The sequence below is a fragment of the Mauremys mutica genome, chromosome 1 (assembly GCF_020497125.1).
Source record: "Mauremys mutica isolate MM-2020 ecotype Southern chromosome 1, ASM2049712v1, whole genome shotgun sequence".
In the NCBI taxonomy this organism is placed as follows: Eukaryota; Metazoa; Chordata; order Testudines; family Geoemydidae; genus Mauremys; species Mauremys mutica.
Genome location: NC_059072.1, coordinates 144,545,380 through 144,565,404, shown reverse-complemented (window position 1 = coordinate 144,565,404; position 20,025 = coordinate 144,545,380). Strand labels below are relative to the sequence as shown.

The 20,025-nt window shown below is 49.8% G+C and overlaps 1 protein-coding gene across 1 annotated transcript in view; it reads right to left on the bottom strand.

The window, feature by feature from the left end:
• The window catches only part of LOC123348188 (scavenger receptor cysteine-rich type 1 protein M130-like), a 158,784-nt gene that overhangs the window by 38,078 nt on the left and 100,681 nt on the right, over positions 1-20,025 (bottom strand). Inside the window, exons 11-12 of the mRNA XM_044985683.1 lie at positions 12,328-12,639; positions 5,820-6,134 (exon numbers count right to left, since the gene is read on the bottom strand). Coding sequence (XP_044841618.1) covers positions 5,820-6,134; positions 12,328-12,639 — 627 coding nt within the window. The remainder of the gene's footprint in view (positions 1-5,819; positions 6,135-12,327; positions 12,640-20,025) is intronic.

Genomic DNA, 20,025 nt, shown 5'->3' with positions numbered 1-20,025 from the left:
TACCAATTATCTTTGAGAACTCATTGAGGACAGGTGACATCCCAGAGGACTGGACAAGGGCAAGCACCTATCTATGAAGACTGGAATAAAGAGGACCCTGTCAGCTTAACTTCAATATCCAAAAGATACTGAAACAAATTATTAAACAATCAATTTATAAGCACCTACAGTATAATGGGGTTATAAGGAAGACCCAGCATGGATTTGTCAAAAACAAGTCATGCCATACCAACCTAATTTCCTTCTTTGACAAGGTTACTGGCCTCATGGATAGGGCTGACTTAGTAGACGTGAGATATCTTTAGTTAGTGGCATATGACATTCTCATAAACAAATTAGAGAAATGTGGTCTAGATGAAATTACTATAATTACTATACTATTACTATACTAAATTAGTATAAGATGGGTACACAACTGGTTGAAAAACCGTACTCAAATAATAGTCATCAGTGGTTTGCTGTCAAACTGGGAATGTGTATTTAGTGGGGTACCATGGGGTCAGTCCTGGGTCTGGTACTATTCAATATTTTCATTAATGACTTGGATAATGGAATGGAGAATATGCTTATAAAATTTGCAGGTGACCCAAGCTGGGAGGGATCGAAAGCACTTGGAGGACAGGATTAGAATTCAATATGACCTTGACAAGCTGCAGAGCAGATTTGAAAACAAGATGAAATTCAATAAAGAAAAGTACAAAGTACTACACTTAGGAAGGAAAAGTCAAAAGCTCAACTTCAAAACGGGGAATAATTGTACTAAGTGGTAGTAATGCTGAAAAAGATCTGGGGTAACAGTAGATCACAAACTGAATATGATTCAACAGTGTGATGCAATTTTGAAAATGCTAATATCATCCTGGTGTGTATTAAAAGACATGTCATATGTAAGACACAGGCAGTAACTCTCTCACTCTACTACCCAAGATCCACAAACCTGGAAATCCTGGACGCCCCATCATCTCTGGCATTGGCACTCTCACTGAAAGACTACCCGGATATGTGAACTCTCTACTCAGACCCTACGCCATCAGCACTCCCAGCTATCTCTGTGACACCACTGATTTCCTGAGAAAACTACAATGCATTGGTGATCTTCCAGAAAACACCATCCTAGCCACCATGGATGTAGAGGATCTCTTCATAAACATCCCACACATAGATGGAATACAAGCTGTCAGGAACTGTATCCCTGATGATGCCGCCAGGCGCCAGAGCCGCAGCTGCCAAGCGCCACGTGCTTGGCCAGTGGCTGCTTCCTCTCGCTGCGGCAGTGGGAGCTGCAGCAGCGGCTGCTCCCAAGTCCCGCTGCCCAGGTGGGGAGAACAGCCATTGCCTGGCCCCACGGGCCACCTCCCTGCTCTTCCTCTAGGTACCGCCCCGCCCGAGTCCTGCCTGCGCTCAGGGCCAGGCCAAACTCACACTCCCCTGCATCTCCCGGGCCTCCCTCCAGTGCTTGGGGAAGAGGCAGGGATTTGGGGCAGTAAGGGGGCGGGGCTGAGGGCAGGGATTTGTGGAGGCATCCCTTTACACATCAACACAAGATATCACATAAACATATACTTTTCTCTACCCACCATTAAATCCACACACAGCTCTCCTTTCCCAACTCACTACTGACAATATCCACTGCAGTAAGAGGATTTTATGCTTGTATTTTGTATGATTTAGAATGAAAGATAAAGAATAATGAGATAATAATGTAGTATGTATTAAATGTATTGGTGTATGATTTGACCATATCCTGCCAGCCACTCTTTCTGAAAGCAGAAAGGAATTGCCTAATGGGCCATTTGGTAAAGATGCATCAGCCAGAATTTGTGTCTGAGCTGATTTCAAGGCTGTTACAGACCTTAGAGGGTCACCAATTTGTTGTAGGTTTAGCATTTTAAAATAAGTAAAAGAATACAACCATTGTTTTTCTTTTGCATTGCAACTTGATGTTCCTGTTCAAAATGTTCTGAGTAAATTAATTTTGTTTTGTGTGAGAATGAGGAATGTGTGTGTTAAGAGGTAAGTCTGAAGGCCATCGCTGAGCCAGATGTACGAGGGAGGAAATAGAAACAGATGCAAGGGCACCAGAAGGCTACAACTCACTCCTATTGAAATGTCAGAGGAGGGAAGATTGACGACTCTAAAGATGAGACAGGCAACTATCATTGGGGACAAGATAGCTGTGATAAAGAATGAGAAAGACAATTTAAGAGAACAAGCACTCGTCAAACAACAATTGATTACAGCATGACGGTGCAAAATTCATTGGTCACTGTCATAAACAGATAGTTAAGGGTTAATGCCTCTTTTACCTGAAAAGGGTTAAGAAGTTCACCTAACCTAGCTGACATCTGACCAGAGGAACCAATGAGGGGGACAAGATGTTTCAAAAGGAAGGAGGGAAGTTTCCTTTGTTTAGAGTCACTTTCAGTTTCAGCTGGAGTGAAAAAGATCAAGGAACCAGCCTCTTATCAGAGTAGTAAGTTTTAGAAAAGAATAAATAAGTTTATGTTTATTTTCTTTTGTAACTTGTCTTTGTGCAATTAGGGGAATAATCAAATTTGGGTATTCTTGTGTGTACTAAGGTTTTTGCCATGGGGAACATCTTGTGTTTTAAATCTGTTGTCTGTGAGATCAGCTTGTATGCTGTCTCCCTGAGGTTTTTTTTCTTTTACCTTTCTTTTCTTTAATTAAAAGCCTTCCTGATTGATTTTTCCTTGTTTTAAGATCCAAGGGGATTGGATCTGGACTCACCATGAATTGGTGGGGGAAAGGATGGGGGATGGTTAAATTCTTCCTTGTTTTTTAGATCCAAGGGAATTGGATCTGGACTCACCAGGGAATTGGTGGAGGAGTCTCTCAAGGCTACCCAGGGAGGTGAAGGTTTTTGGGGGGAAGACAGAGTTTTCCAGATAACTCAGACATCTGGATGGTGGCAGCGAGACCAGATCTAAGCTGGTAGTTAAGCTTAGAGGTGTTCATGCAGGTCCCCACATCTGTATCCTAAAGTTCAGAGTGGGGGTGAAACCTATGTCAGTCCCAATGAAGGAAAATCACTATATAAACAGGGTGTCTTGCAATGAAACTTTAGATTTGTCCTGCCAAGACTTCCCTGGAGCACCATGTTGTGACCAACGGAACCTGGCTCCTCCCTACCAGTGATCACCCTAGCTGGCCACTAGGTTGATGCGGACTCTGGACTGGTAACTGCTGGGACAGTGTGTGTGTGTGTGTATGGTGTGATTGAATTCATATGTTAATTGTTGTATCAACAATAAATGCGGTGCATTGCCTTTTCCCCTAAAAAAAGATTCCATGTCCTTCTTATAAGCATAACACCATGGCAAGATGAACCAGTGCCCTGCTCCTGACACAGTCTACACAAATGATGCTAACTACAATCTCAAGGTCCATATGCACATCCTTCCTTTGATAACACACATAGGGGCACTCAAGCCCATATCTCCTCATATCACATTCACAGCTCTCTGATGCTCCTCAAACTAATCCCCAGATCTCCTCATATTAGAACCACAGCTCTCTCAAACTGCTCCAGTGTATTCCTCCACCATTCAGCACAGCCACAGCTAATGCAGTGACTGCAGCTGGAGAGCAGATAAGCCCCACAGTTATTGCCAGCCCCAGGAGGATCCCTTGGTGAAGAGCTGCTTGGGGCTTCCATTGGTGGCACTGAAACAGAAACTCTAAGGGCAGGTCCATACTCACCACATGGGTCGACGCGGTGAGTTCGACTTCACGGAGTTCGAACTATCGTGTCTGATCTAGACGCGATAGTTCGATCTCCGGAAGCGCCGTGGTCGACTCCTGTACTCCACCACTGCAAACGGTGGTGGTGGAGTCGACGGGGAAGCCGCGGAGTTCGACCCCGCCGCGTCTGGACGGGTGAGTAGTTCGAATTAGGGTACTTCGAATTCAGCTACGCTATTCCCGTAGCTGAATTTGTGTACCCTAATTCGAACCCCCTTTTTAGTGTGGACCAGGCCTAAGAGTTGTGAACTGCCTCAGTCAACTCAACAGTGCTCAATCTGGGGCTGATGACAGTTAAAAAGCAAACACTGGTGACTGTCTCCCTTGCCCCAAAGTTGTAGCTCTGTTCTGAGATTGTGGGTAGAATTGGGGATTCAGAGCAGATTTTGAGTAGAATTAAATGGTAAAAAAACATCATTAATGCAGAGTTAAGGTTGCCCAATGATACCCTGGGCGCCTCCAGAAAGTTGAGTTCAGCAAGGGAGGGTCCCCCAAGTACAGGGCACAATCCCACAAGGTGCTGAGTGGATCCTGTGAGAGGCTGAGCACCCTCAGCTGCCACTGCTGGATCAGGCCCAAAGTGAGTCAAACACACCATTGAAGGATTAAAGGAAAGAAGGGGCATGGGGAGGTGAGAGCTTTATTATCACTAGAAGCTCACACAAATAAATGTGTAGGAATGAGCACCATGGGGCCGAGGTCTCCCTCTCTCCCAGCCACCAGCCTTATACTACCTGGCTGGTTTTTGAGTCGCCTGGCTAGTTTTCCTATGGCCTTGCCAGTTGCTGGTCCATAACTGTTATTGGCTGGGGGCGGGGGAGGGGGCGGTGTTGCCAGGATTTCTAAGCTGTGCACAAATGCACCTGGGCATGAAGTGATCTCGGAACTGCAGCTACGTGTGCCACAGCTGGAAACACACAGTGGCCTCCTGGCTGACGTGGTCATCCTGATCTGCATGTGTGCAGTGTGCCAAGGCAGACACCAGTCAATGGGAGAGCAGTGCCGCACTCCCAACCCCAAATCCCACCAAACCTCCCATAACTTTCTGAGCACTGAGCCCCTCCACATGGTTGCCTCCAGCCCTGGGACTTGGCCTTGCCCACAGACCAGCCACACCTCCCTTGGGATCTGGGTCTGCCCACAGACGGGCCAGTTTTTCTGTGCCTTGGAGGTGGCAACCCCGCTCTATACAGAAAGGCATCACCTCTCCAATCCTGGCTTCTTCTCTCCAGGACTTCCCCTTTCAGGAAAAAGATCTCTCTGTTTCCATTTCCCTCTGCACATCCTAATATCCAGCCTGTCAGCATGATCATGGCCAGCCAGCCAGGGCTCCTCACTGACACAGTGACAGTCTATGCAGCTGGTTGCTGTGGACTGCCGTGTTCCACAGGCAGTCTAGTAGGCAGCGCAGATACTTTCCAGGATCCTTTCCAACATCTGGCCCTTACATAGCACTATGTATTCAAGTGCCTGAAAGGACTTTACAGACACAAATGAAGTTAAGCCTCACAGCCACTCTCTGAGGTAGGAAATTAACTGTTGCTTTACAGATGGGGAAACTGAGGCACATGGAATTATTGAATACAGAACCAAAACTGGAAATAAAACCCATGTCTCCTACTTTCTGGTTCTGTGCTCTGACCACTAGACCCTGCCCTTTCCCCTTACAGATGTATCTGAGTAGGGAGGAGAGCGCTCAGCAGTGGAGAACCTGCATCCCTAGTGGAGGATAAAGGAAATCAGAGCTCTGCTGGGACCCTATCCTTATAGCAGGAGAAAGGTAAATAGAACTGTCCCCATTTATTGGAGACACTTGAAATAGAGAAGAATATGAGACAGATAATGGGGTTTCCCTCTATGTCTTCTTGGCTCCCCCTGGCTGGTGGGAAAGTGGAGCCACCCTTTGTAGCAGACGGGAATCCTTGGGATCAACTTTGAAACATTCAAAGTTTTCTGGGATGTGGGTTCACATGAGGGATATGTGGACGTGGGAGAAAAGAGACTGAGGGGCTCAGCTGTAGGGCCCATTTTAGTGGGTCATCAGTTTGAATTCTTACCTGAGCACAATACACCGACATCATTAGCGTGGGAGCATGTGTCATTAGGACGGGACATCCTGGGACATTTCTGAAGGAGAGACTCATTCCCCACACACTGGAACTCTTCCTTCCAGATCAAATCATGCCCTTCTCCAAAGTGAGCTGCTCCCAAGGTGGCTACAGCCTGTCCACACCCTAATTCATTGCAGATAACAGAAGCAGTGTTGAAATCCAAGTGTGAATCACAGACTGTCTCCCACATTTTTCCAGATTTGACTTCAACACGTCCTGAGCAGGCAGTGTCCCCTCCAACCAGCCGGACCTCAATGCGACCTAGAGAGTCAATACATCCATCAGTGAGCATTGGTTATTCTGACATCCCAAAACCTTCCCCAGGACCTCCTGGAGATGAAATGAGGGAACCTTCTTCTCTCAACAGCAAAGACATTGTTAAATAAGCAGGAGCCCTTTACTCCATATGCCAGTTCCTATTTATTACCTGTCAGCTCTGTGTTCTTGGGGAACCAGGGCACAGTACCCAGCCTGTCTGACTCATGAAAGACCTTCCCCCCACCCCCAGCCTCTGCTTGAACCAAAACCGATCTGAATAAAGACTTACAGAAAGCAATGAAAAGGCAGTGGGAGACACATCTAAACCCTTGGGACAAGGGTGACAGGATTAAGGAAACTCCCCTAGCCTCATTGCATTGAAGATATGACAGGGAGCTATCCCCATCAGCATACAGAATGGAGAACAGAGATTCCAAGGCAAGAACTGCACTGGGACCAGAAAAGCAGGGAAGCACGGCATGATGGGGGATCTCTGCTTCAGATGTTAATGAACCCGCCTGCACACACCCAGCTCAGTAGTTATCGGATCAATTCTAGTAATAAATCCGTTATTGGTATCCACAATAGCAAAGCTGCCTAATTGCATTATGAGCTCCCTCCAAGGAACACCGTCCATAGCCAGGAATGATCAGTTCCTGTTGTCTAGCCTGAACACAACAACTTTGGTATACTCCCGTGAGCCATCAGTTTACCCATAAACAAATCTAGTATTCTCCCTTGAACCATTGTTGTTTCCCTACAAAACCCCCTACCCATGCTCAAGTAAGTGTTCTGATGCCTGGATCCAAATCTGTATGAGTTCCATTGAGACGTCATCTTCTCCTGACTGATCATGCTGGGGGTTCTGCCCGTCTCCGGAAACTTGGACCCTCAGCTACCACCACTACCTGGGAACCCTGATCGATTCAAGCTTCACAGGGTGGTGAGAACCCAGCTTTCTTTCTCTTGGTATAGCCTTCTGACTCTGACATGTGTGATCAGTTATGGTTTTCTAAACGTGACTTTTATAATCAAATTTAAGTTAGATTTAATATTATCAGTAGTTTGTTTGTTTGGCTCCCCTATGGTTATTACCAGGCAATACGTAAATTTCATAGTTAAGCTGGTTGCTTTGCGCTCTCTCTCTTCTCCCCCTCCTCACCTTCCACATGGGTGTTTTTTCGGCTTCCTCATTTACTTTGCAGCAACACTCCTCTTACCTAAGCTAAAGATCCCTGCAGCGCTCAAAAATCCTATGGGGTTTTCTCATTAAGTGGGTTACTACCAGAACAATTGTAACATGAAAGTGGGGATAGGGATGTGCTGAACCTGGGACATATGAGGATGGCAGCTTGGAAGTGCTCCTTGACCCAGTCTGCTGAGTCCAGGGGCATATAAGGGTGGGAGATTGAAAGTGCTGCTCTGCCCAGCCTGCTCAGGTGTACTCTCTTCTGGTGCGATGCCCATGGCATATGAGGGTGACAGCTTGGAGGTGCTGTTTGACCCAGCCTGCCAAGTCCAGGGACATATAAGGGGTTAGCTTGAGAGTTCTGATTAACCCAGTCCTCTTAGACACAGTGTGTGTGTGTGTGTGTGTGTGTGTGTGTGCGCGCATGTGCTTGCATCTGATTCTGGGGCTGGAGGAACCTAGGTCCTACAGGATAGCTCCATTGGGAGGGAACTTGCAGAAGGGAGAAGCAGAGCTCCGTATAAGAACACAAGTGACACAAGCGGTACATTAGAGAATTACAGAACCTCCCCCGCAGCCTGCCAACCAAGGGCTCCTCTTCATCCGCTGTCCCCACCCACTGGCTTCTCTCTGTCTCCTGGCCAGACCCCAGTGCACCTCCGGCTCTGGGCAGTCTTTGCTTCCCACCACCTGTGGGGCCCCACATGTCTCCCCCGAGCTGAGCGGCCAGGGACTGATGCAGAAGCCTGGCCAGTCTTGGCCAGCTTGGAGGGGCTGGAGGCAGTGTGGGGGGCTTGGCTGGGTCCTGAGGGAGCCCAGCCGGGGCAGGTCCTGGCCTGGCTGATTGCACCACTCCCAAGGGGCCAGAGCGATTCCGGACCCCGGGACCAGCTCTGGCTGCACTGCTGGCTCAGCCAGGCAGACACAGTCACCTCCCAGCAGGACTGATGAGTGTGGACAGGATGCAGGGCATGGGGGAGTGGATCTCTGGAAGGTCTTGGCAGGTGCTGGTCTGTGAGGCACCAGGGAAGAACTCTACATCTTGGGGCATTAGGGAGTGGGGGTTCTGTGTGGGGTGCTGGGCAGTTGTGGTAGGACTGTGGGCAGGAGGGTCGCTGGGCCATGGTGGTGGTGTGCAAGGTGCTGTGCATTTGTGGCAGGGTCTGGGAGGGGTGCTGGGCATAGCAGGTCTGGGGCGGCCCTGGCTATAGGGAATCGGGGGGGGGAGCTCAAGGTGCACATTGCAATAACAGTACTAAAAATCCTAACTTTAGTCTCCTACCCTAGACACACTCACAGCAGGCAGGCAGCTTGGACTCAGTCAGAGCAAAGCTTGACATGTGGTGGTGGATTTTCCCCTAGTAGCTGAAGCACCAATTCAGCCTAGCTGGCTGGGGAATATTCCCAACAAAACTCTTTAACTGGGGAGTCACCTTGAAGAGGGAAAGGCCCAAGCTGGGAGTTGTTGCTGCCCAGGGGCCAGTTCTCAGGGGGACCCTGCATGCAGACCTGGGACTCACCACACAGCCAGTCCTGACCTTTCCATACCTGGCTCCAGACTGCTCCAAATTGGCTTCTCCTCTCTCCAGTGCTGGGCATCTCACTGCCTGTCGGTTGGACTAGCTCCTGTTTCCAGGCTTTCTCTTGTCAGTCACTTTACTCTGACCCCTCCCTTTCTCTCAGACACGGCCCCTACTCTGAGGAAGGAGCCGGTGGCCACCCAGACACAACTGCTATCATCCCCAACCTGATGTGGCCTCTATCACTCTAAATAGTGTCTCTCCTCTCTCCCTCTTAGTTCCCTCATATGCTCTGAGTCTGCCCCCTGACTCCCACATACAGTGCCTCTCCTGGAGGTACTAGCATACAGAGCCCCAGGAACCTAGGGAAACCCATCATTAAACACACAGACTGCCTTCATCTCCCACCAGGTGCATTAATGAGGACTTTTGTTAGTGAATTTTAAGTTAATTCCACAGTCACTGACATGCAAAGCTTCCTAGCCACAGGCAGTAAGGAGAGTCTGGCCTTCATCGCAATGAATGAACAACGGCCTCCTGTCTCTGAGAGCAGCAGTGACAATAAATAGCGTGAGAAATTTTCAACTCTAGCAGTGACTGCAGGGCTATGTGCACACAGAGGTCTCTGTCCTCCACAGCTGCACCAGTGTAACAGTGGTGTAAAGTGGGCCTTACACATCACCACTAGTCAACTGCACCCACTCGCCACCTCTAAGCTGATTGTTGCCTGTGAAAAGTAGGTGTAGTTGAAGCTAGGCCAGCTGGCTCTGTGAGACAAGAGGCACGCTCCAAAAGGGAGCTGTTAGCAAAATCCATACTGTGCTTATATCCAGATGAGAGCCTGGATGTAAGTGGATGGTGTAAACCAGAGAAGCCATGAGGCTGCTCTAAACAGAAGTTCAAAGCTGGTGTACAGGGATCCTATTCAATATCTAACAATGCCATGATGTGTGTTGGCCTCTCTTCTCTCCTCCTGTACTCCTTGTGTGTACGGGGTTGGTGCCTGGTGTGTAGATGAAGGGAATTGTGATGCATTTCCCTTGGTACAATCCAGATAATTGGCCAGATAGGTTTTGTGGGGGTGCAGGATGTGAAATTCCCAGATAGCCGGTTGAGTTCCTTTGTACCCTCTGGATACTCCCCAAATCCTCCAAGCAGCACCAATTGGCTCAGAAGTTCAGGGTTTACAAGCCCAGAGCTGCGGCTGCTTACAGGCCTACCAGGAAATGGGGTTGTGGCTGCCAGGCTCCCACTGTTGGCTCCTCCCATTATGCAGTGGAGCTCCGCTCTGCATTTGTGCATTTCTGGTATAGAAACTGTGGAAATAAATATGGTGCAGCTCAGTCAGTTACACCTCAGCTGAGACACTGCAGCTGCAGAGCTCACTGCACACGGGAAACCCAGGGCCAGCGCTTCCATTTAGGCGACCTAGGCGGTCGCCTAGCGCACCAGGATTTGTGGGGGGTGGCATTTTGCCGCCCTCGGCAGCAATTCGGCAGCGGGGGGTCCTTCCGCGCTCCGGGTCTTCGGCGGCAATTCTGCGGCGGGTCCTTCACTCACTCTGGGACCCGCCGCCGAAGTGCCCCAAAGACCAGGAGTGCAGAAGGATCCCCCCCCGCCACAGAATTGCCACCAACGACCGGGAGCGCGGAAGGACCCCTGCCTAGGGCACCAAAATCCTGGCGCGGCTCCTGGGGAAACCCAGAATCAAGCTCAGAGTGTGGAGCATTGTGGAACGGCTTCAGAAAGGCAGCAAAAGTCAATGTAAGCAATGCAGCTACTACACTGACACTGCGTCGACCTAACTACATTGACCTAAGTGCTTCGTCTCTCATGGAGCTGCAGTTATTACATCAGTGTAGTTCTGACACAGGGCCAAGAGGGTACAGGGGAGAGGTGACCTCTCCCACAGTTTCTGGTGATCTTGTCACTGAAGATGGTAGGTGAGTGGCAGGGTGTGAGGGGGAGGCGCACAGAGCACTGACTCCAGTGATCAGATGTGATCTCACCAGTGGTGGTGATCAGAGAGGTGCAAACTGAGCTAATCAGAACAAAGGGGTGTTATCGCTGTTCAGCCAGCTGCAGCTACCAATGTTCCTACACTAAGGGCAAGTCTACAGTACACAATGTAATTCACCTAAGTTATGTGAATGTAAAGCCGCAGCAGTAATTACAGCGCTTTTGTGTGTCCACAGCTCGCTCCTTATGCTGGTGATGCACATCCTCACCAGAGCACTGGGCCCCCCAACTGCCCTGAGCTCCGGGCCCCAGGCTGGCACACACAAACCCTAACCCCTTGGGGAAGAGGAGCAACCTCCCTGGACTGAGTCCAGGGGGAAAGAGCAGGAAACAGGAGGGGGGACATGCCTGGCTGTTTACGGAAGCTCAGCTTCCCCTGGCCTGCCATACCTGCCACTCATGCTTGCATCAATTTAACTGTCTGTGTGGAGCATTGTGGGATGGCTTCAGAAAGGCAGCAACAGTCAATGTAAGCAATGCAGCTACTACACTGACACTGCGGCAACCTAACTACATCGACCTAAGTGCTACGTCTCTCATGGAACTGCAGTTATTACGTCGGTGTAGTGGGCAAGCTACATTGGCAGAAGCTACATTTTAGTGTAGATGCTTATGGAGTTAGGTCCACGTAAGCTGCCTTACATCAACCTAACTCTGTAGTGTAGACCAGGGCTTAGTATTACTTGTGTCAGGGCTGTTTTTAACATTGTGTTAGTCATTCTCTTTAGATCTGTGTGCAAACCCAGCCATTTTAACAGCACAAGCTTTGATGAAGCCAGGTTATACATACACAGTTATTTCCCAAATGCAGAGTGCAGAGGGATCCAGGTGTAATCTCCATGACATTACCCTGGAGGGGGGGAGTAAATCTAGCCCACCCTGCATGGGAAGGCAGCCACGCAGGCTGTGGAGCATAGAGCTACGCTTCAAGTGGGAGTTTCCTGCCTGACCCTGTGGGGAGATTCAGGGAAGAAGGGGGCCGTGTGGTGCAGTGGAGCCAGTTGTTGCCCCCTGCACCTACCCCCAGCTGATTTGGCCCCTCCCCCTTGCCATGGTCAGGCTCAGGGCTCCTCCCCTGCTGCCTCAGGGAACTCTGGGGAAAGCTCCACAGCACTCGCCCCTGACTCCTGTCCCAGCTCCAGCAGCCACAGGCAGGGTCACAGCTGCTGCTGCTGCCCTGGGGAGACACTGGGCTGCTGCACAGAGGCATGTACCAGCACAGACCTGCTAATGGGGTCATCCCCCACCCCACCCTTACTCCATGACAGGTACTTGACCTGCCCAGAGCATGGCACAGCCTGCTCATTCCCAGTCCTCCTGGGGGAGCTCAGGGAGAGACTGGTCAGTTCCACCGTGACCCCACTGCAGGCACAGTCCAGCTCTGAGTCACCGGGAATGTCACACATGGGTTCAGTCCCTTCTCCCTCATGGAGAGGTTCCTACAGGGGCTGGTTTGCTGAGTTCTTACCTGAGCAGATCACTCCAGTATCATAATAATGAAGGCAAGTGATTTTACCCCATCCTCTATGACTGCAGTCCCAGAGAGCTGACTCGTCACCATCACAATCAACAATCAGCCAAGTTGGTCCAGATCCTTCTCCAAAATAAGCCCGGCCATGGGCACTGACAGCAGATCCACATCCCATCTGCTTACAAACCACCTCAGCATCTTCCATATCCCAGTTGTCATCACACACCGTCCCCCACTGATCCTGGTGTTTAACCTCCACTCTTCCGGCACAGGGGCTGCTTCCGTTCACCAGCCTCAGCTCATCAGCACCTTCAGGCAGACACAGAGCAGGGTTGCAGACAGCGCAGAGCCTGATTCCCCAGTTAGGCTTGTCACTGGGGAGGCAGCATGAGGTATCTCCTCCCCTCTGAGCTCTCCGGGCTGGTGGATGCTGAGCACTGTCACTGCTGTGTAATTCACAGCAGTAGTGCCCTCAGAGACTCCTCCCCTCCCTCAACACCCCATCTCCTCCTTCCTTCAACCCTCCTCCCCCACCACTCACTTGAAAACATGTTCCCCCACCCCACCTCTCCCTGGCACCAGCTCCTCCACCCATCTCCAACAACCTCTCCTGCCTGGAAAGGAGTGTGGTGTATTGGAAACTGTTAAAATGGCAACCTGCTGCCACTTTAAGAGTAAGGGGCTTTCTGATCCTGTTTGCAGGCTAGGGATTGAGCCCTTTGTAAGGAAGCGGCAATCTGGGCCTTCAGCAGACAGACTGCAGAGAGCCCGCCTAAACCTAGGTGGGGTAAGTTGTGCCTCTCTGCCTTGTGGAGCAGTCTGCTTTGTCTCTCTCTGTTTTGGGGTTCTTGTCTGCTAGGGTTCTGCATTCTAAGTAACAGAGTCATATTACATTGCAACCTTCCAGAAAGAGTATTTCATATGTTTATCTAACTTCTCTGTGTTTATCCTGTGAACATAACATGGAGAGCCAGACATATCCCACTATCCTGCTCTCCCTCCCCTCATATTTGCTGCTGCTCTGCCCATTCAATGCCACCCACCCCAACATACAGCCCACCTGCCACTCACTGCTACTTCCCTTCCTCCTCTGTCCGAGTGACTGCTCCTCCCAGAACTGTCCTCTTCTGCCTGCTTCAAATCTTTCTCATAAAGAAATAGAGAAAATGTTTTTTTTCCCATCTGCATTTATCTGCTGGTTACAAAGTGTAACTGCAGATTTATCTGTGATGAGTATTTTATACTCCATTTTCATAAATCACATTCCCTCTCCAGTAACAGGGGCTGTAACTCCATCCTGGGGGCAGAGGCAGCTCTAGACATTTCGCCACCCCGAGCAGGTCGCCGGTCTCGTGGGTTTGGTGGATCTCCCGCAGACATGTCTGTGGAGGGTCCGCTGGTCCCGCGGCTCCGGTGGACCTCCCGCAGGCACCAGCGGGACCAGCGGACCCTCCACAGGCACGCCTGCGGAAGGTCCACCGGAGCTGCCTGCCGCCCTCCCGGCGACTGGCAGAGTGCCCCCCATGGCATGCCGCCCCAAGCACACTCTTGGCGTGCTGGGGTCTGGAGCCGCCCCTGCCTGGAGGGTCAGAGGACATCAGAACCCTCAGAGCAGAGAGCTCCCGCTAGCTGCAATTACAGCTGTATATTGATACGGAGCTGTGGGTGGCACTGTTCCATATAATCTCATGGTAAAAACAAACCTCTTCCCCAGGGCACAATGACTATTATGGGAAATCCAGGAGCTCTGGACCCACCTCCATGTCCCTCTTGTTGAGGGGATTCATTCTGCAACACTGAGTCAGATTAAGAAACTTGGTGTCTCTTCCAACTCTTCCCTGCTCTGTGGGAACCCACATGTTGGACTTGGAACAAAAGAGGTTACTTTGTTAATTTTAATGTATTTAAAGATTTTTTTCTGTCTGGTGAATTTTATCCCCACATTATCTCTCCACCCTCAATCACACAGGTAGGTATTATTCCCATTTTACAGAAGGAGAACTTGAGGCAATGAGAAATGAAGTGAGATGCACCAACGTCACACACTAAATCTGTGGCAGAGTCAAGAACAGACACTAATCGCCAGATTCCCAGCGCAGGGTTTTCACCACAGAACCACCTGTAAGTTACACAGGAGCACAGGCTGTGCACTCATGTATTCCATGGTATCCTCATGACAGCAGTGACTGGGGGTTAATTATTATGAGTTCCTCTTAGTGCCATTCCCAGTAGGGCATATCCACTGCAGCATGTATGAGCAGCCACCAACATGTTACATCTGCCACATGTTCTTTGTGGCCCCAAACCAGCAAAGGCTTTTAGTCACAAGGGACTAACTCTTGTGCTTAACGTTAAGCTCATATTTAAGTGTTTTGTTGGAAGGGAGCTTTTAACGTACATTACGCCTATGGAGTTATGGATTGATTTTAAGATGTCTCTGTTCTTTTTAAATCCCTTTGTGCTGTAGTCCCTGGCTGTATTTGAGTCTCCTCCCTCCTTGAGACTTTTTTATTTAAGTCCACATTGTGGAACACTGTTGGGTCTTACTCCCAGGAGTCGTCCCACTGACTACACTGGCCTCCCTGGGACTGCTCCCGTCACAGAGGGCTCAGCAGTGGCAGGAAGAGACATGGGCAACAATTTCACAAAACCATTTCTGTTCTGCTGCAATTTTTTTTGTTTGTTTTTCTAAAGCTTTGACAATCAAAGATGAAAACATTAACCTACTGGAGTGTCTATTTCAGCACTGCGAAACTTTTGGGTGGAAGCAGAATCCAGCCTGTTCGTAGGTGTCCATTTGTAGATTTGTAAAGTGCCCCGTTATTGAGGGAGGGCAGCAGGGAGTTCAGCAGCCGTTCTAAGCTGCATTTAAATCAAGCTGAAAACATGCTCATAGACTGTTGGGTTATGAATTTTTAACTGGACACAAGTGATATGGGGACATTCCTGTTCCACATGGACTCAAATTTAAAGACAAGAAAAGGAAGGTTGTAACCAGCCTCTATTATTACTCTGACCAGACTGTGGACCAGTGGAGTTCAGGGCCACCTTCTCTACCTGCAGGGTATGAGTTCCACCCATTGTAGGTAATGGGAGTCACTTCACCCTGCAGGGAAAATAGAGCCCCATGGTTTCACGTGGCCCATGCCATGGTGATTTGGTTACCCAGGAATCCCAGTGGAATTCTCTGTTTTCATTCTTGTAAAGTTCAGTTTTATCATGAGATCAAACTCTAGCTACTTCTGTGTGAATTTCTTGGGAGTTCAAGTACAATCCCCCACTCTAGAAAATCCCTTGCTCTGTAATCCTCAGTACCTACCCTCCGAGGCACAGAGACGTTGCAGAGCTATCTGTGATCTGTACATACCAGCTGTGGTACCACAGTTTGTCTCTAGCTAAATATTTGAGGTTTCTAAAATCTGACTTTCATCTTCAGCTTCACCCGTTCATGCTGCAGCTACAAAACAGCAGTGTCTCAGACTGCAGTAACTCACAGAAACAGGCTGCTACTGGACAGTTCAATGTCCTGACAAGTGCATCACTTACATCCTGCTGAAGGTGCCCAGCATGTTGGACACACACAGGACAGCAGTGTTATTTCAAATTGTATATCTGGCATTATTCACAGGTTCCATACACAGGTACAGAGCTGGATGGGGGATGAGGCTGGAGGTCACAACAAGGAAGCCCACTTTCCTTTTCTTGTGGTTCATTGGTTTAGCAGGAATTTCTAAGCACTGACGCCACTAAAACCAACTCTGAGCTCACAGTGCTACAAGACTGGGGTATTTTATAAGGTACACACAGTCTGGGACTGGGTCAAATCTATGAAAATTGCAAATATATAAACCTCCTCTCTCAGAATAACCAATGAGGAGATAATTACACACACACATTTACTTAAACCCAACTGCCTGCTTCCCCTTTGTTTCATTGATTTCTGGAATAAAACTCCATTTCTAGTGGATTCAAAACTCTCTTTCTAGTTCTCATCTGCCCAACTCATAAAGTAAAATAAATCAGGCACTTACCCATGGTGTCCTGAAGAAAGAGGAAAAACCAAAGCAGCTGAGTGGAGAGATGTCCCTTCATTGCCAGACGGACTTGCTGGTTCCCTCCTCTCACTGCACTGGCTCCACCAAAACACTCTGCCAGGGCTCCTCTGTGTCTGACAAGTAACAACAAAGCTGTGGAAGGGAAATATGTAGATTCAGAGGCTGGCATCAGCTGCCAGAAGGAACCAATAGAAACAATATTCACCTTTTTAGACATTATCAGAGGGTTTATCTAAAATTTTTTGCAGCTAAAACATCCAATACAATTCTAAAACTCTGGCTGTGACCATATATGAGTGACGAGTCCGCTTCTGATGTCATGTTCGCTTCAGTCTCAGATCATCATGTAACCACCCTCCTTGGCGTAGGGAAGAACAGTGTGAAAAATGATTCTGTCTTTTTAGGCGAATAAAAGTGAGCCTTGAATGCTGCTCAGCTGAAAAATTAATTTAAAAAATAAATGTAGGGAAAGAAGAAACCTCTAAAATTGAACCCCACAGAGCTGTGTGTGTCCAATTGTAGCCAGGCAACTAAAACCACAGAGCTGGGATGTTACCACTGGGGTCAGCTGTATCCAAAAGGGAAGGGAACAACCCCTGCTGCCTTTGTGGAATCCAGACTGCTCAGGGCTTCCCGAACGGAGTGGGAATGGCAGTGGTACATTAGTGGTAGGAGTGTGTCATGGAGCTTCCTTCTTCAGATGTGACCATCAATGGCAGCAGAGTCTCAGAGGGCTTCCTGTTCACCCAGTTAGAGCTTGTTCTTAACACTTACTGATTAGGTTCTGAGTGACCATCTCGCATACCGTAGTGTAGGTAGCAACCCACTCCAGGACTCTCTGTCCAGGCCAGTGCTAGGCCTGCCCTGTGTGGTAACTCTAGGTAGCATAGTCTGAGTTAGTCAGTCTGGGAGCTAGAGAGAATTGCAGGGTCCTGGCCATTTCTGTCAGTCTGAATAGAGAATCTCCTTAATAGTCCGTGCAGCTGAAACCCATCTCTTCTGTACAGTGAAGAGCAGCACATTGGCCATAGGACACGAGCTTCCCAGCAGACAGCAGCAAGTTCACCAGGAAAACAACATAGCCGACGTCCAGCGGAAAAGCGGCTGGGGGAGGGGGCAATCAAAGGTAAAATCCAGCCTGAAGGAGTCACGTGTAGGTGTGTTTTAGAACAGGCCTAACCGAGCCGTTTAGAATAGAATTTTAAATCAGCCCATCACAGCAATTGTGGTGCCAAACAGAAAGGAGGCCTTGCAGAAAACAGCTCTAACGCAGGCATCTCTGGGGATCTCATGAAGGTCAAACTGCCACAGTGTGAGCTCCTTGGCAATGAACAACAGGATGTTTCCCCAGCCACACACCATCTTATTGAGTGGCAAGAACTCTGAATCAGCACAGGAAGTTCTCTCCCATGCATCCAGAGAGCAGCAAAGGCTAGGAACCATGCGGCCGCTACACCAGTTCTGCTTTAAATACTACCCTTGTCAGCAGCTCACCATGCAAGGGCCAGTAGAGCACAGTGCAGCCGCTGACCCTGAATAAACAGAACACAGGTCAGACAATTCAAGAACTGAAGAAGATGCTGGCAACGTTACTTGGAGAGGGGGTGAGCTCTCCTTGCGACAGCTCCGATTGGCTTTTCTGCCCCAGGAGGTTGACAAGTGAGACAGACTGCAAATCGAAGGCTCAGATTCATTAAGTGGTTGAAGCTTCTCATGTTATCTGGCGATTGGGCCCCACCTCACCGAAATCCCATCACCAGGAGCAGTTTGCCAGAGCTGGCAGTGCTGTGACAGCTGTTCCAAGGCCATCCCCTTCAGAACAGGTGTCCTGGGTGGGTCCTGCAGCTCCCTGGGGGTGACCATGTCACGTGGCTGATCCCAGGATCAAGGCGGAAACAGCCAGGCAGGGATTGTTGCCCAGTAAATGGAGGGAAGAGGCTGGGAAAATCCAGGGGCTCTGCTCAGAGCCTGGTGTCTGGAGTGGGGCCAGCAGAGCTCCCTGCCCGAGGGAAGCTGGGGAGAAGCCCGAGGAGTGGGGCAGGTGAGCCTGTGACTGGGAGATGACAGGACGGGATCAGAAGTCTGGACGTGAGGGGTAGCTGGGGAACCCTCAGAAAGGATCATATGGGCTGGTGAGGTCCCGGCCCTGTGTAGCTGGGAAGGGCCAGATGAAGCAAGTGGGAGAGCTCTGCTGTGAAGGCGAAGAAGGGGATACACTTCAGTGGTGTAACTGCCCCAAGGCAGGGGACTTTAACTGACCCCTTTGTGGTGTGAGCACTCATAGAACTGCCAGAGGGGAAACAGAGGCAGGATGGCCACATTTCCACACCACAGGGGCCTGTGCCAGACTGCAGCCTGTGATACTACTGATCTGGGGTTCAAAATTTGAGGAGAAGTCCTGAAACCTCCTAAATCCCACTGCCAGAAAGCACAGAATATCCATAGGGTCCTGCTACTGGGCTTTCATGACTTGCACTGAGTCTAGAGCAGGGGTCGGCAACCGGTGGCTCGCGGCTCGCCAGGGTAAGCACCCTGGCGGGCCGGCCCGGTTTGTTTATCTGCCGCGTCGGCAAGTTCGGCTGATCGCGGCTCCCACTAGCCACGGTTCGCGGTCCCAGGCCAATGCGGGAGGCAGGAAGCGGCGCGAGCCGAGGGATGTTCTGGCCACGGCTTCCTGCCTCCCGCATTGGCCTGGGACCACGAACCGCGGCCAGTGGGAGCCGCGATCGGCCGAACTTGCCGACACGGCAGATAAACAAACCGGGCCGGCCCGCCAGGGTGCTTACCCTGGCGAGCCGTGAGCCACCGGTTGCCGACCCCTGGTCTAGAGTATGACTTAAACCAGAAAGTTTATTAGCTTTGCCCCACATGGAGAATGCAGGAGTGTATCTTGGGGGTGGGGAGAGTAATAAATATTTTGCTTCTGTCCCTGTGACTAGGTGCTGTAACCATTTCCTGTTGTTTGAATTTCCTATTTACTCCTGTACGGTGATGCATTTTAATACTTGTCTTCATTTGCTCCCCCCAGATAGAGAAGAACCTTTCCCAAAAGCCCTGTCAGTCTCGGTTTATTTCACAATATAGAAAACACCAAAGGGATCAGTATGGTGTCCCCATGAGAGACAGGCACAGTTTGGGGTCCGTTCTGTGCTCCCAGCCTGCCAATTCTGGGAGGAAGGCAGGGAAACTCCTCCCATTTGAAGGTGCAGACCAAATAAAGGAGAATTGTACCATCTCCCCAACACTCACAGCACAGGAGGGCCAGGGTGCAGGAGACTGTGTCAATGCAGCAGCACTACCTTCATTATGACCCCTGAGATGTTCCTATGCTTGAGCTCCCCGTGTTTGGGTCTCTGCTGCTTGGGGGGAGCACCTGAGGCTGGAGGGTGCAGATCCACTCCGTGTGTCACCATCATTCCATAATGCTTCAGTGATTTCACTGTATAAGAAACTCACACCACATTCAGGGCTCAGTACAAGACCCAAGCTGGATCTTCTGAGTCCATCTCTTATTTGGTAGTTCCAAACTCCTGGCCAAGTTTGGAGGGGAGTGGTCTCCAGAACAGTGCAGCAGTCAGCAGGGAGTCAGTCCCAGTTTTCACTCAATCATGGTGCAGTGCGGGGAAGGGACACATGGTGC